The 15319-nt window shown below is 44.8% G+C and overlaps 1 protein-coding gene across 1 annotated transcript; it reads left to right on the top strand.

Moving 5' to 3' along the window:
• The first annotated feature begins 8897 nt into the window (after positions 1–8897).
• STBD1 (starch binding domain 1) lies at positions 8898–9995 on the top strand. Its single transcript, XM_015827152.1, has one exon. The coding sequence runs from the start codon at positions 9029–9031 to the stop codon at positions 9623–9625; it is 597 nt and encodes a 198-aa protein (XP_015682638.1). The 5' UTR covers positions 8898–9028; the 3' UTR covers positions 9626–9995.
• The last annotated feature ends 5324 nt before the right edge of the window (positions 9996–15319 follow it).

Genomic DNA, 15319 nt, shown 5'->3' on the forward strand with positions numbered 1-15319 from the left:
TTCCCTAGTTGTAAGTGAAAACCGGTCATAAGTTACTTTTTTCAGTGCTGTTGTAACTTTGAAAGATCACTAAACGGATGGTTGTAAGCCAAGGATTACCAGTAGTGATTTATCTATCAAACTCTGCATAAAGACAATCATTTAAAATTACTTACATATAAGACCATGTTTCTAAGTATGTCTAGGTTGGCTTCCATGCTCAGATGAAGTTAGCTAATTCTTTACCATCTGCTGAAACTCAATACTTACACTTAGGTTACAAATTGTGGGTAGGCCACCAGTTCTAACAGGTCAAGAATTTAGATTCCTGTCATATACCAGCCTCAAAACAGTTCTACAACGATGTTTCTCCATCTCAGCAGTTTCCATGACCTATGGCCTTCCACTCCCAGAATTCCTCAGATAGCATGGAATTCTGGGAGTTGAAGTCCACAAATCTTAAAAAGATTGAGAAACTGTTCTGCCAACTCCAACTCATGTGTGCCTCTCTCCCTGATTTTTGCCTTAATTCTACTTCGGTTTTTCTAGTCCCCCAGCAAAACTGATCCCTGTAATATTTCTGATCTTGCACCATCGGGCATCCAGACTGGAGAATGGCGACAGTTCAATGCTGAGCTGCCTTTAAAAATGGGGCAAATCGGGCACCCCATCTTTCAGGACACTGTCTGTGGAGATTCTCAGCCATCCAGGTCATGGCTGTCCCAAAGGTGCTTTTTCCAAGAGGCAACTGGACTTTCTTGTTATTCTTTGAAGACGTTTCGCTTCTCATCCAAGAAGCTTCTTCAGCTCTGACTGGATGATAGGGAATGGAAGGTCACTGGAACGGTGCAAATGGCGGTAGAGCCTTCTCGGAAATTCTTGGACACAGTCCTATCAACAGTTCCATGAAGACTCCACTCCACACTCATTTTGCACTACTCATGTGACCCTGAGGACACAGATAAACCTCTAGGTCAGGGGTCTTCAAACTTGGCCCTTTTATGACTTGTGGACTTCAACTCCCAGAATTCCTCAGCCAGGCATGGCTTGAAGAATGACTAGGCTTTTCCAAAACTGTAACATTGAGTGAGGAACTTGTGATAATCCCATTCTTGTTGGGTCACCCAACTCTCCTTATCCCAATCACTGCCAAGCTGGTTAGGGACAAAGGAGTTAAGAATATTTTCAGGGCTGTGAATTCAACATATATTCAGCGTAACCTGTTCATGTTGACCCGTTCATCTTCTAGTTCAGGGGTCTCTTCAAACTTGGCCCTTTTATGACTTGTGGACTTCGACTCCCAGCATGCCTGGCTGAGGAATTCTGGGAGTTGAAGTCCACAAGTCACAAAAGGGCCAAGTTTGAAGACCCCTGCTCTAGGTGGCCTCAACCATTCTCTAAAAAGAATGCAAATGACCAGCTGTCTGCGAGGAGTATAAATCCTTCCATTTCCCCCACCATCCAGTCAGAACTGAAGAAGCTTCTTTGGATGAGAAGCGAAACGTCTTCAAAGAAAAACAAGGAAGTTCATCTGCCTCTTGAAAAAAACCTCCTTTGGGACTATTGAGGACGCTCCATGGTGGTCGAGGACTCAGTGGAGCGTTTAAAGCAGGGGTAGCCAACCTTGGCTCTTTTATGACTCGTGGACTTCAACTCCCAGAATTCCTGAGCCAGCCATGCTGAGGGGAAAGGGAGAGGTTTCCAAGCTGAGCCATGCTGGCTCAGGAATTCTGGGAGTTGAAGTCCACGAGTCATAAAAGAGCCAAGGTTGACTACCCCTGCGCCTGCAACGCTCCAGCTGGCCACGGGGAGGCAGCAAAGCCGTCCAGGCTGCTGCAACCGTCCCGCCATTTGACGGGCAGACCCCGAGCCGCGAGACCCCCCGCTTAACCCTTTGCAAGCGACCCACGGCCGGGCTAACGGAAGCCTCCTTCCCCGCAACCAGCCGCTCTGCTTTCCGGCCCTCGGCGAGCCCTTTTAAGCGGCTTAAGCCCTTTCCGCCTGCGGGGGGGGGGGATCTTCCCCAGCTGCAAGCAGCAGGCCTCGCCTTTAAAGAGCCCAGCGGGTTTTGTCCGCAAGTGCTTGCAACGCAAAAGGTCCTTTTTCGCGGCCCGCCAAGTTGCGCTTTTCTGCCTCGACGGCAGCCGTTTCTTGTCTCCCGATCGGGGGATTTGAATGGGGTGGGTGGGGGAGGTTGCGCGCGGCATTTTTTTTAATTATTATTATTATTATTATTATTATTATTATTTATTATTATTATTATTATTATTATTATTATTATTATTATTATTATTATTATTATTATTATTATTATTAATCTATTGAATTTATATACCGCCCTATCTCCCTTACGGGACTCAGGGCGGTGAATTTAGCCTGCGTGGTTTCCCCCCTCCCCCTGCCCCCCCCCCCGGTCTCTGCTTCGACGGGCGGCATCGCTTGGCTGGAGCAAAGGAAATCAAGTTGGAAGGGACCTTTGGAGGTCATCTAGTCCAACCCCCTGCTCAGGCAGGAAACCCTGCGTAACGATGCTCTCGCCCGCGGCGCTTGCTTTCCCTTTGGGGCGGCAAGGAAAAGGCCAGGCCAGGGCGGGGAGCGGCTGGTCGGCCTCCCAAGTTTGCGCTCCGCTCACGAGGGCGCAAGAGAGCGGAGAATCCCCCGGCTCGACGGCCGCCGCCGCAGGCCGCAACTTGGGCGCCCTCCGCGAACTCCGCCGGCCGCGAGGCTCCTCCCCGGCCTAGGCAGGGGCCCGCCTCGCTCCCGGTGCCCATATAAGGCTCCTGGGCGGGAGGGCGCGGCCCTGCTCCGCTCGGGCTCCGCGCTTCGCCCCGAGCGCCGGTTGCTGCTGCTGTTGCTGCTGCTGGTGGTCCGGCCGCCGTGGGCCATGGCGTGGCTGGGAGTGGAGGGCGAGGGCGAGGACGGCGGGCTCCTGGCCGGGCTGTGGCAGGCCTTGCTGGCGGCGGTGGCGGCCGCCTTCATGAGCTGGCTGTGGTTCGGGGGCGGCCGCGGCGGTGAGGGGGAGAGGGAAGCGGCGGAGGAGCCCAAGGGGGAGACGCGCGGAGCCAAAGGTACCGTCCACCCTCCTTCCTTCCTTCCCCGCCTCCCTCTTTTTCTTCATATCTTTTCTTTCCTTCCTTCCTTCTTTCCTCGTTTCCTTCCTTCCTCCCTCCCTTCCTTCTTTCCTCGCTTCCTTCCTTCCTTCCTCCCTCCCTTCTCTTGCTTCCTTCCACTTTCCTTCCTTCTTTCCCTCATCTTGCTTCCTTCCTTCCATCTTCCTTCCTTCCTTCTTTCCCTCCTTATCTTGATTCCTTCCATCTTCCTTCCTTCTTTCCCTCATCTTCCTTCCATCTTCCTTCCCTCCTTACCTTGCTTACTTCCACCTTCCTTCCTTCCTTCCTTCCTTCCTTCCCTCCTTCTCTTGCTTCCATCTTCCTTCCTCCCTTCCTTTTCCTTCCTTCCATCCAACTTGGTTCCACCTTCCTTCCTTCCTTCCTTCCTTCCCCCCCCCCCCCCCCCCCCGCCTTGAGTCCTTTCCCTTCCAGCCGCCCCGCTTCTTCTGGGGCAGAAGTTAGACTCCTAGAGCTGGAAGCGACCTCGGAGGCCTTCTTGTCCAACCCCCTGCTTCTCAGGCGGGGGTTGTCAAAAGGATTGTCCGGCCTATTTTTGGAAACCTCCAGCGAGGGAGCGCCCGCAACTCTTTCAGCGCCTCAAGACGCGGCTTCGCCCCAGAACCGCCGGCGCTTTTACGCGCTCCGGGCGCTTTGGAGAGGGGCGCGCGCCCTGCAGGCGTGTTTTGGTCGGTCTCCAGCGTCCCTTTCTGCCTTTATTCCTGCTTCCCCCTCACTCTCTCTGACCAGTCTCTGACCAGGACAGTTTGGTCCTGAACACGCCCCCCCGTCCCCAATTGATTGCTAGTGGGAACCCCCTCTCTTTTGCTTTGGACATGCCTTTGGACATGCCACTTTCACACGATTCCCCCCTCCCAAAACGGGTCAGGCAAAAGCCCTGCTAGACATATTAGTGAGGGGTCCTGGGTGGTCTCTGGGCTTGCTTGCTTGCAGACGTCCCGTTACCCAAACTCGGTAACATCATCAGTGCCAGAAATATTAGTGCTAACCTTGGGAGTGGGGATATGTTTGTTTGTTTGTTTGTTTATTTAGATTTGTATACCGCCCTATCTCCCTTACGGGACTCAGGGCGGTGAACAGGCGATAATAAAAATCACAATAAATATCTATTCTAAAATCAAATTAAATAAATAAAGGCCTGCTCTAAAATACCCCATATAAAAACCTATACTAAAACCTAATTAAGACTACGCCAGGCCGGCCGCACGAAATAGATGGGTTTTCAGGGCTCGGCGAAAAAGGCGCAGGTCCGCAGTTGTACGTAGGTCGGGTGGTAGGTCATTCCAGAGGGCAGGTGGAATGTGACGCAATCCCAGCCTGTTTAGTATGTGGTGCCAAATATGATGAAGGTCAGGGGGGAAAAAAAATGCAAGGGGAGAATTCGGTCCCCAGTGGGTTGTGTGAATGCAGCCAGAATGAGCTATTAAACCTGGACCGTTTTAAACATCTGTATTGAGCCGGGTGGGATAGGGTGAGACATGGGGAGAGGGTCTGGGCTGCTGAAATCTCTGCTGGTAATACAATCCGTGCCACTTCAAAAGGCAGAATAACTTCTGTAAAGTTAGTTCCTCAATATATTTCACAAGAGTTGCTGCTTACAGTAGATGAAGGGGGAGGCTGCCCTTAATAATCACTATGGGACTCCATCCAAAAGCATGTTGGCTCATCCAACATGAGAACTACACAACCTGCTGTTGCGCAAGCTTGCAGGCTCCTACTGTATTTCTCCTTGCACCCTCCTCTACTCCTTCAAAACTCTTCCTTCTAAAAGTACCTTTTTTGGAGGGGTCCACCCGAACCCATCAGTTCTCGGCTGAGGATGATATTGCGTACGTGCTTGTGGGAACGTTCACAACGTTGCCTGCAGGCTGGCAATTTGTCGAAAATTGGCGTGGGAAAGAATGAGAGAAGTTGCAGGTAGACGTTTTGTGCGTTTCACAGCAGGGCTGTCCAAGCTTGGCGAACTTTGAAGACCTGTGGACTTCAACTCCCAGAATTCCATGGCTGGGGAATTCTGGGAATTGAAGTCCACAGGTCTTAAAGGGGCCAAGCTTGGACACCCCTGTTTTGGAGCCTGAGATGCTGCATGCTCTGGGTAATAAAAGAAGATTGGATGGGGGCTGGCCCTGAATCGGGCAGCTGAAATACCTTTGGCCAGCCTATTCAGTGGCGCCTTGGCAGGATTCTTATATAGCTATAGAAGGGCAACTATGCAAAGTATCATCTTAGATTGTGCGACCTTTCTGTGGATTGCGGCGCACAGGCTGCCATCAAGTTCTGCAGGCCCCACGGGAATCCTTGGCATTTGGGCCTGTGTTTGCCGAATATATGGACAGGCCATGCAAACTGGCCTTCAGCTATTTTTAGCTCCCTTGTGCCAGCCCTTATGCTTATTCCTGGCAGAGCCAAAGGAGAGCCTTTGCTCTTAACATTTCACAGAGCCCAAATCAATCAGTTGCAAGACTATCGTGGGAGAAAACGCTTACTGCAAAGTTAAAAATAAATGGACGCAGGGAACAAGCCCCAAAGTGGAAAATAAATGTTGAAAATAACTGTTCGCTAAAGATAGTACATGTAGTATAATTAACTACAGAGAGTCCCTGATTTATGACAAAAGCTGAGCCCAAAAGTCTTGTTGCTATTTGTTACATGGGTTTTGACCCATTTTACAACCTTTCTTGCCACAGTTGTTAAGTGAATCATTGCAGTTGTTAAGTGAGTCACACGGTTGTTAAGTGAATCTGGCTTCCCCATTGAGTTTGCTTGTCAGAAGGTAGCAAAAGGGGATCACGTGACCACGGGTCGCTGCAACTCTTACATAAGCAGGTGCCGAGTGTCTGAATTTTGACCACGTGACCGTGGGGATGCTGCAACGGTCGTAAGTGTGAAAAATGGTCATAAGTCACCTTTTTCACTGCTGTTGTAACTTCGAACGGCCACTAAGCGAACCGTTGTAAGTGGAGGACTAACTGTAGTTGCCTGAGAATGGATTGCTTGTATTATTATTTTTTTGCTATGGCTAATATTTGGACCGGATTGGCGAAAGAAGAAAAAAAACTCTAATTAAGCAACGGTCCACAATTTCTTGGCCTTTCAGCTGTGGTGAAGCCTTAACATTACAATAGCTTCTCCTTTGCCAGCTGGCTTGGAGCACAGCCTGGCATCTGACTGGGGCAGGAACAGCCTGGAATGGAGGGTGTGGAACTATAGCCGCCCTTTGCAAGGGCTGGTGGCATTTGCTAGACTATTTTTGCAGCTTTCCTTCTGTGTGCTGGTCTGGTGTTCATCTTACAGTTTCAGTCATGCCCAGGAAATAGCAGTGAAATTGCTATTGCTTACTCACTAATGTGCAGTCAACCTAGAAACCATTCCCAAGCACTTTCATTAAAGCTTATAATTCTAGATTTATTATTATTATTATTATTATTATTATTATTATTACTACTACTATTACTATTACTAATATTAATATTAATATTAATATTAATATTAATATTAATATTAATATTAATATTAATATTAATATTAATATTAATATTAATATTAATATTAATATTAATATTAATATTAATATTATTATGGATCATCACACAGTCAGCCAGATGTTTAGACTGGATTTGGCATTTTGTCTACCTATCGAGTCCTTACCCAGGACCTGGGACAGGCAGATGTGGATGTTTGATGGTATTACAAAAAAGTCTGGATAGTGGACGTGGAAGTGCCTGGAGACAGCAGAATAGAGGAGAAAGAACTGGAGAAGATAACAAAATACAAAGACCTACAAATAGAAATAGAAAGACTGTGGCAAAAGCAAGCAAGGGCAGTACCAATAGTAATAGGCGCCTTGGGTGCAATCCCAAAACAACTGGAGCACCACTTGAACACCATTGGCATTGACAAATTCGCCATTAGTCAATTGCAAAAGGTGGCCTTACTAGGAACTGCTTCCATCCTGCGACGAGATCTGTAATACCATCAAACACATCTGCCTATCCCAGGTCCTTGGGAAGGACTCGATAGGTAGACAAAAATGCCAAATCCAGTCTGAACATCTGGCTGACTGTGGGATGATTAATAGTAGTAGTAGTAGTAGTAGTAGCAGTAGTAATAATCAGTGCCTGGAGACAGCAGAATAGACAAGAAAGAACTGGAGAAGATAACAAAATACAAAGACCTACAAATAGAAATAGAAAGACTGTGGCAAAAGCAAGCAAAAGTAGTACCAATAGTAATAGGCGCCTTAGGTGCAATTCCAAAACAACTGGAGCACCATTTGAACACCATTGGCATTGACAAATTTGCCATTAGTCAATTGCAAAAGGCAGCCTTACTAGGAACTGCTTCCATCCTGCAACGATATCTGTAATACCATCAAACATCCACATCTGCCTGTCCCAGGTCCTGGGTAAGGATGATGATGATGATGATGATGATGATTCATTAGACGTGAACCTCAGTCAACTGAACATTCAAATTGGCTGGCACTGATGGTTGACACGGGTTGCTATCAGCATCCTAGGTATCAACCAGATACCTCCTTAAAATATAAAATGTTCCGAGTAGCACAGTTTTTTGTAGCATTGCTGGAGTTATTGCAGAAAGCTGCAGTTTCTTGATGTATTTTGCAAAGTTTTTAGACATAGTTCCCAGTGCCCCGATGACAATGGGTATCACTGTTTACACGTTTCATCCATAATCACGCAGTTTCGATGGCCAGGTTGCGATATTTCGTAATTTTTTTCAGTTCTTTTTCTTCAACTCTGGCATCTCCTGGTACAGCGATATCAATCAGCTCGCTTATAATAAATAACAAATAAATAATATAGAAACAATTCCCAAGCATTTTCATTCAAGCTTATAATTCTAGCATTATTATAACTACTACTACTACTACTACTACTACTACTACTACTACTACTACTACTACTACTACTACTACTACTACTACTACTACTACTACTAGCTGTCTATGGGGAGTCTCAATCATCCAGGTCATGCTTGTCCCAAAGATACTTTTTTCCAAAAGGCAGTTGGACTTTCTTAAATCTTTTTCCTTTGAAAATATTGTGCTTCTCATCCTACTTCAATGAAGCGAAGAAGCTTCTTGGATGAGAAGCAAAATGTTTTCAAAGAGAAAACCAAGGAAGTCCAGTTGCCTTTTGGAAAAAGCACCTTTGGGATTCACGCTAGCGTTCACAGTGCATTTATGTTACACAGATAATTATAAAAGAGCAAAAGGTTCTGAAAATCAGGTGTGGGGGGGGGGAAACCTGTTGAGGATTTTGTTGCTAGACCTGAAACTCTTGCAGATCCCTGTTGCCAATTAAGCACAAAATAATAATAATAATAATAATAATAATAATAATAATAATAATAATAATAAAAAATAATAATAAAGTTGGAAGAGACCTTGGAGGTCATCGAGTCCAACCCCCTGCCCAGGCAGGAACCCTACACCATTTCAGACAAACAGCTGTCCAGTCTCTTCTTAAAAACGTCCAGTGTTGGAGCATTCACCGCTTCTGGAGGCAGATTGTTCCACTGGTTAATTGTTCTAACTGTCAGGAAGTTTCTCCTTAGTTTTAGGTTGCTTCTCTCCTTGATCAGTTTCCACCCATTGCTTCTCGTCCTGCCTTCAGGTGCCTTGGAGAATAGCTTGACTCCCTCTTCTTTGTGGCATTTTCTTTGCTTTAAAGATTCGTGGGGTGGTGCACAAAATTACATGTACAAGGAATGTAGAACCGAGACTAACAATATATCCTTTCTATTTAGAACCATTTCAGACAACCAGTGAGTGTGTCCTTTCGGAAACAAAACCAGCTTGTGTGTCCAGCCCACAGGAGCCACTAGAGAATCATGTTACACCCCCAAGAGGTCACCATATCCCTGATGGTTTCATACAGCCTCCTGAAATAGAAGCAATGGTCAAAGATCCTGTAATCCCGTTCATGAACTATTCAGAATGTCGAAGGAACGAAGCATCCAGTCACCCGAACACAGCCTCCGAGCCACCCCAAAGCCATGAAATGGAACCGCGTGATGAGAGGATTTCAGCCGAAGTAGACAACTCTGGTGATAAGCCTGAGGAGAAATTCAACCAAGACCTGGGTCCAGAAACTGTGGATCGTGAAGAAGCTGAGGCCACCAGGAAACCTCGTGCAGATGACATTGGCAACAAGGACTTGGAACAAGTGAAGAGAATCGCGGCGGTAACTCCCATGCCTCAGACTGTCCATGTGGTCTTCCGTGTCCACTACATCACTCATTCGGAAGCCCAGCAGATCGCGATCACAGGTGACCACGAGTGTCTAGGCCAGTGGCGCCATTTTGTACCCCTCAGGTGTGACAAAGATGGCTTCTGGTCAGACTCTGTGGTTCTACCGTTTGATGCCAGCGTTGAGTGGAAGTTCATCTTGGTGGAGAGTGGCAAGGTTGTGCGATGGGAAGAATGTGCCAACCGAATGCTAATAACTGAACATGAAGATCAGGTGGCCCATAAGTGCTGGGGGTATCATTGAACATAGGAGTATATTTCTCTCTCTTTACTTACCTACCTTAGTGTGCATCTCTTTGCTGTGTGTTTACTAGGACTGCCTCATAGCCAGTCTTTCTTCTGCTGGGCTAGGCTTTAAAATAGGAACATGTTCTTCAAATGAAATCAAGCCAACAACTCCCTAACAGCAAACAAATTAGCTACTTAGTGGGCAATGTTTCAAAATAAAATAAAACATTTCCAACTCTCAGGTTGACATTATATTGTGTGAAGAGACAGGTGTGTGAATCAGGGACGCTGGACTTAAGGGATTGTTCAACTGCTCTGTAGCTGTTTTAAAGTATTCTTAGTTTATTATGACTGCATCAGAAAGCAATAAAGATGGACTTTTACAACGATGGCTGGCCTTTATATATTTACCTGTAAAACCTTTTATTCGGATTCAAATATTTTAGCGCATCAAACTATATACTACAAAAACACAAAGAAAAATGAAGATAATGGGAAAGTAAGGGAGGGAAAGGGGAAAAGACAGAAGATATTATTTAATTTGATTTTTGATTTTAGAACAGAAACTTGTGTATATTTATCGTGGTTTTTATTATCGCCTGTTCACCGCCCTGAGTCCCGTAAGGGAGATAGGGCGGTATATAAATTCAATAAATAAATAAATAAAATAAAGAGTGTAGGAAAAGGGAGAAAAGAAAAAGAAAAGCATTGATTTCCGACTCGTTTTGGCACAGAATAAGTTAATAACATTAAGCCTCTGCTTTTGATTTTTATATGATAATATACACTAGCCATTTCTATAACCATAAACTTATCTAATCAGCAGAACCCAAAATCAAAGTTTCATTTTTTGTTCCACCTCAAGCAAAAAGTCCAGTAGTGGTTTCCACGTAGAAGATGGCTGGCCTTTATATTTTGGGTGCTTAAAAAGGGGTGTCTTGATTTGGCTGCATTCTATCTGGAAGACCCTCCCTCTGAGCATTGCTGGAGGGCACATATATCCACATCTCACTTGATCTTGGAAAATTGCCCTTTGCCTGTTCTGTCCTGCACCCAACACAGTTTTAGGTGTATTAACCCATTAAAGTACAGTAGAGCATATATAAAAGAGGCAGAAAATTAAACTCGCACCGTTTTAATACTATCATGATTATGAAATATGCTGGTTTTCTTACTGAAAAGGGTCAGGATGATGATTAAGCTAAATAACAGACTTCAAATAAAGTTAACCGGGATGTATTTTTTAAAATAAATAATTGAGTTTCTAAAAATAACTTGGCTAATGCAGTTACCTGTACACGTATGTTAGTTTACAGTTAATAATTATAATGTATCCATGCCCTGTCCCAGATATATTGAATTGAGGGAGGCTTTTTTCCTTTGTAAGTAAAAAAAAAGTTGAATTGATCCTGAATGTATTGACTTGCACTTTGGAAGAAAACTAAAATTCTCTTTATGTACTTAGTAGTTGTGTGATCATACTTGTGTGAACTGACATAAATGGGAAACCGAGTGATTGAAATCACTTCCCTGAAATTGCTATTTTAAAAAAAAAAAAAAAAATACAATTGCCAAACTCTAAACTAGGCCTTACTTGAATTTCCTGATTAGCTGTTTTAAGCAATAAACCAAATCCAGTTTGGCAGTTATTAACACTGCATAGTTTCTTTTTTCTCTAAATTATGACTTAGCTTTTCTTAAACGTTATCTCTTCTTCGTTGCCTTCTGCATTCCATGAAGCTTATAACTATTTTATGTCCAATAATCATAAAGACACAAAATATTATGTCAGGATTAAGTTGGAAGGGACCTTGGAGATCTTCTAGTCCAACCCCCTGCTCAAGCAGGAGACCCTATACCATTTCAGACAAATGGCTGTCCAATCTCTTCTTAAAAACTTCCAATGTAGGAGCATTCACAACTCCTGGAGGCAAGTCGTTCCACTGATTAATTGTTCTCACTGTCGGGAAATATCTCCTTAGTTCTAGGTTGCTTCTCTCCTTGATTAGTTTCCATCGGTTGTTCCTTGTCCTGCCCTGGGGTGCTTCACAGCTGTCTCATGACTGCCTTGTGAAATTCTGGGCTCAGTTGTGGTTGTAAGTCAAGGGAGAAGACTCCTGCGAGTCCCCTGGAATGCAAGGCGATCAAACTGGTCAGTCTTAGAGGAGATCAACCCTGACTGCTCTTTAGAAGGCCAGATCCTGAAGTTGAAACTCAAGTACTTTGGCCACCTAATGAGAAGGAAGGACTGACTGGAGAAGAGCCTGATGCTGGGAAAGATCGAGGGCAACAGAAGAAAGGGACGGCAGAGAATGAGGTGGCTGGATGGAGTCACTGAAGCAGTAGGCATGAGCTTAAATGGACTCCAGAAGATGGTAGAGGACAGGAAGGCCTGGAGGAACGTTGTCCGTGGGGTCGCGATGGGTCGGACACGACTTCGCAACTAACAACAACATATATAAACAGAGCTTGAAATGCGCCATGTCATTCTATGAAACAAATACTGATCAGCAAGAGGGCAGCCAATTGGTTTTTTTCTGTTATGGTTATTAATAAAGTGCTAGTGATAACCAAGCATTTTCCCCCTCCAGCGGTTGCATTCCCAACATAATCTCCCTCAAAATGGGATAAGAGTGCTCAAAAAGCATGAATATTATATTGTTAGCGTGCAATACTAGTTCCAGCTGCTGGATTCTTGTTCAACCGATGATTAAATATAATGCAGAGAGCCAGCCTGGTCAACTGTGAGGTCAAGGATCCCTGGACTGGTTTGAACACGGTCTGCTCTGCCAGGGGGGGGTTCATTCTTTAACCAGGAGGCTTCCCTTACAACAGAAAAGTAGCAGAAAGAGTGTCTGCTTTCTCTTACAGCTAGAAGATTTGTCTGTTGGAAAGCAAATGGACTCTTTTTAGCGTTGGGGGATAGAGTATATTACAGGCCACAATTGACTTAAGGCCACAATTGAGCTCAAAATTTCTGTTGTTCAATGAAGTGAATTTTGCCCCATTTTACGACATTTCTTGCCACAGTTGTTAAGTGGAACACTGAAGTTGTTAAGTTAGTAACCCAGTTGTTAAATGCATATGACTTCCCCGTTGACTTTGTTTGTCGGAAGGTCACAAAAGGGGATCACACAACCCCGGGACGCTGCGACCGTCATAAATATGAACCAAACATTTGAATTTTAATCCCGTGACCCTGGAGATGCTGCAAAGGTTGTAACTGTGAAAAACGGGCATAAGTCACTTTATTCACTGCTCTTGTAACTTTGAACGGTCGCTAAATGAACTCTAAGTCGAGGACTACCTGTATAGGATGTATATTTTCTTTATATGGAATCATAAATACAGGTAGTCCTTGATTTACAGCCTAAATCTAAACAGCCTACATCTTCCTTCCCCTGTCCTGACCACTTTCTACAGGGGGACGATCGAGAGCATCCTGTCATATAGCATCACAGTCTGGTTTGGAAGCATCCCTGCTTCAGACAGGAAGGCGGTGCAGAGAGTGGTGAGGACTGCTGAAAAGATCATTGGCGGTTCCCTCCCTCCCATCCAGGACATAGCACAAAAGCGTTGCTTGAGCAGGGTCCATAAGATCATCTGGGACACGACACATCCTCTTCACGACCTGTTTTCCTTGTTCCCTTCTGGGAGGAGGGGGCTCCGTGGTATCCGTAGCAGAACATCCAGATTCAGCCATAGTTTCATTCCATACAGCATTAACCTTGTGAACTCTCAAGCTTCCTCCTTCCGTTATATATTCAAGATGGACAGTATTTAATATTTATTTGTTACGTATATGTAGGGGTGTGGGTCTATACATATGTTATATACAGTACGTTTAGGTGTGTGTCATGTATGTGTTTCACTTTGAGAGCGGGTAACTAAATTTCATTTTTGACGTGTGCCGTTGTGCCCACAGTAAAAAAAATGACAACAAAGGTTATCTTATCTTATCTTAAAATTGAGGCCCAACATTTCCATTGCTAAGCGAGACAGTTGTGGAGACAGAGGTGAAATGAGGTTTGCCCCATTTTACGGCCTTTCTTGCCACAGTTGTTAAGTAAATCACTACAGGTGTTAAGTCAGTAACACGGTTGTTAGGTGAATCTGGCTTCCCTATTGACTTTGCTTGTCGGAAGGACGCAAAAGGGTGACTCTGTGACTCTGCAACCGTCATAAATATGAACCAGTTGCCAAGGGTCTGGATTTTGATCACGTGACCACAGGGATGCCGGAACAGTCGTTAAGTGTGAAAACCGGTCATAAGTCACTTTTTTCAGTGCTGTTGTAACGTCAAACGGTCGCTAAATGAATGTTTGTAAATCGGGGACTGCTCGTACGGATAAGATCGACATCTGCAAGAGAGAATCTGGATTTGATTGGCAGAAGTCCTTTCCATCTCCCTCTCCCATCCCTAAAATAACACAGCCCTTGCCGTTAAACATCTGTCTGCAACGTATAAAGAATACTTAAATTGCTTAGAGAGATATTATAATCAGATCCATGCTGACAGAGCCTTTCCAATCTGGATGGCCTATTTTTCCGTATGAGTCATCGGAAATTCAAATAGCCGTGCTTAATTCATTTTCATGACGGGAACCGGGTTATAGCTCCCTAAACGGATGGAGGTACGGGATATCTTCTGAAACTGCACCCATTTAAATTTGCATCCAATCATTTTGCAGGAGGACTGGAATAAAATAGGCCTTGGGCAAGCTGTATGGCCCTGAGACTTTCGGTCCGGGCATGCCGTAGCGTGCTTTCAAACATTTGCCGTTTTAAATTGTTATTAAATCTGCTTTCATCTTACCAAGTGATTAATTAATGTTTAGGATAAGAAGGTCCCACTATTGCAAAAGGGGAATGCTGAACATTTTAAGCACAATAACAGAGTTGGAGGTCTTCTAGTCCAACCCCCCGCCCCTTGCTCAAGCAGGAAACCCTATACCATTTCGGACAAATGGTTGTTCAATCTCCTCTTAAAAATCTCCAGTGATAGAGCACCCACAACTTCTGGAGGCAAGTCGTTCCACTGGTTTATTGTTCTAACTGTCAGGAAGTTTCTCCTTAGTTCCAGGTTGTTTCTCCCCTTGATTAGTTTTCATCCATTGCTTCTTGTCCTGCCTTCAGGTGCTTTGGAGAATAGCTGGATCCCCCTCTTCTTTGTGATAGATTCTCAAATATTGGAACACTGCTGTCATGTTCCTTCTTTTCATTAAACTAGACATAGCCAATTCCTGCAAGGGTTCCTCATATGTTTTAGCCTCCAGTCTCCTCATCAATTTTGTTGCTCTTCTCTGCACTCTTTCTAGAGTCCCAACATCTTTTTTAGATCGTGGCGACCACAACTGGATGCAATTTTCCAAGCACACATACAACCCAGCAGAGATAGATGTCTGCAGGAGAGGCGGGCATATAATAGAGCAGGCGTGCTAAACATTTTTGGATTTATTTTTAAACTACTGAAGACGTTGAACATGCTAAGGTTCCTGCACTGATGTTTAAACAGACGGCTGGGCTTTCATTACGTCTGCTTTTGCGCGATCATAAAAATGGGGGGGGAGTACTGAATTGAAAACTTTCGCTAGGTGACCGTAATTATTTCAAAGGAGACTAGGATGAAAACTATTCTGCTGGTCTGGAGCTGAGTTAACAGGTGAGTCTTTGGCCTCCTATCATCTGCAAAGGGGCACTATTTACCTTA

Source organism: Protobothrops mucrosquamatus, unplaced genomic scaffold, assembly GCF_001527695.2.
Source record: "Protobothrops mucrosquamatus isolate PMUCROS unplaced genomic scaffold, P.Mucros_1.0 scaffold3532, whole genome shotgun sequence".
Taxonomy (NCBI): domain Eukaryota; kingdom Metazoa; phylum Chordata; class Lepidosauria; order Squamata; family Viperidae; genus Protobothrops; species Protobothrops mucrosquamatus.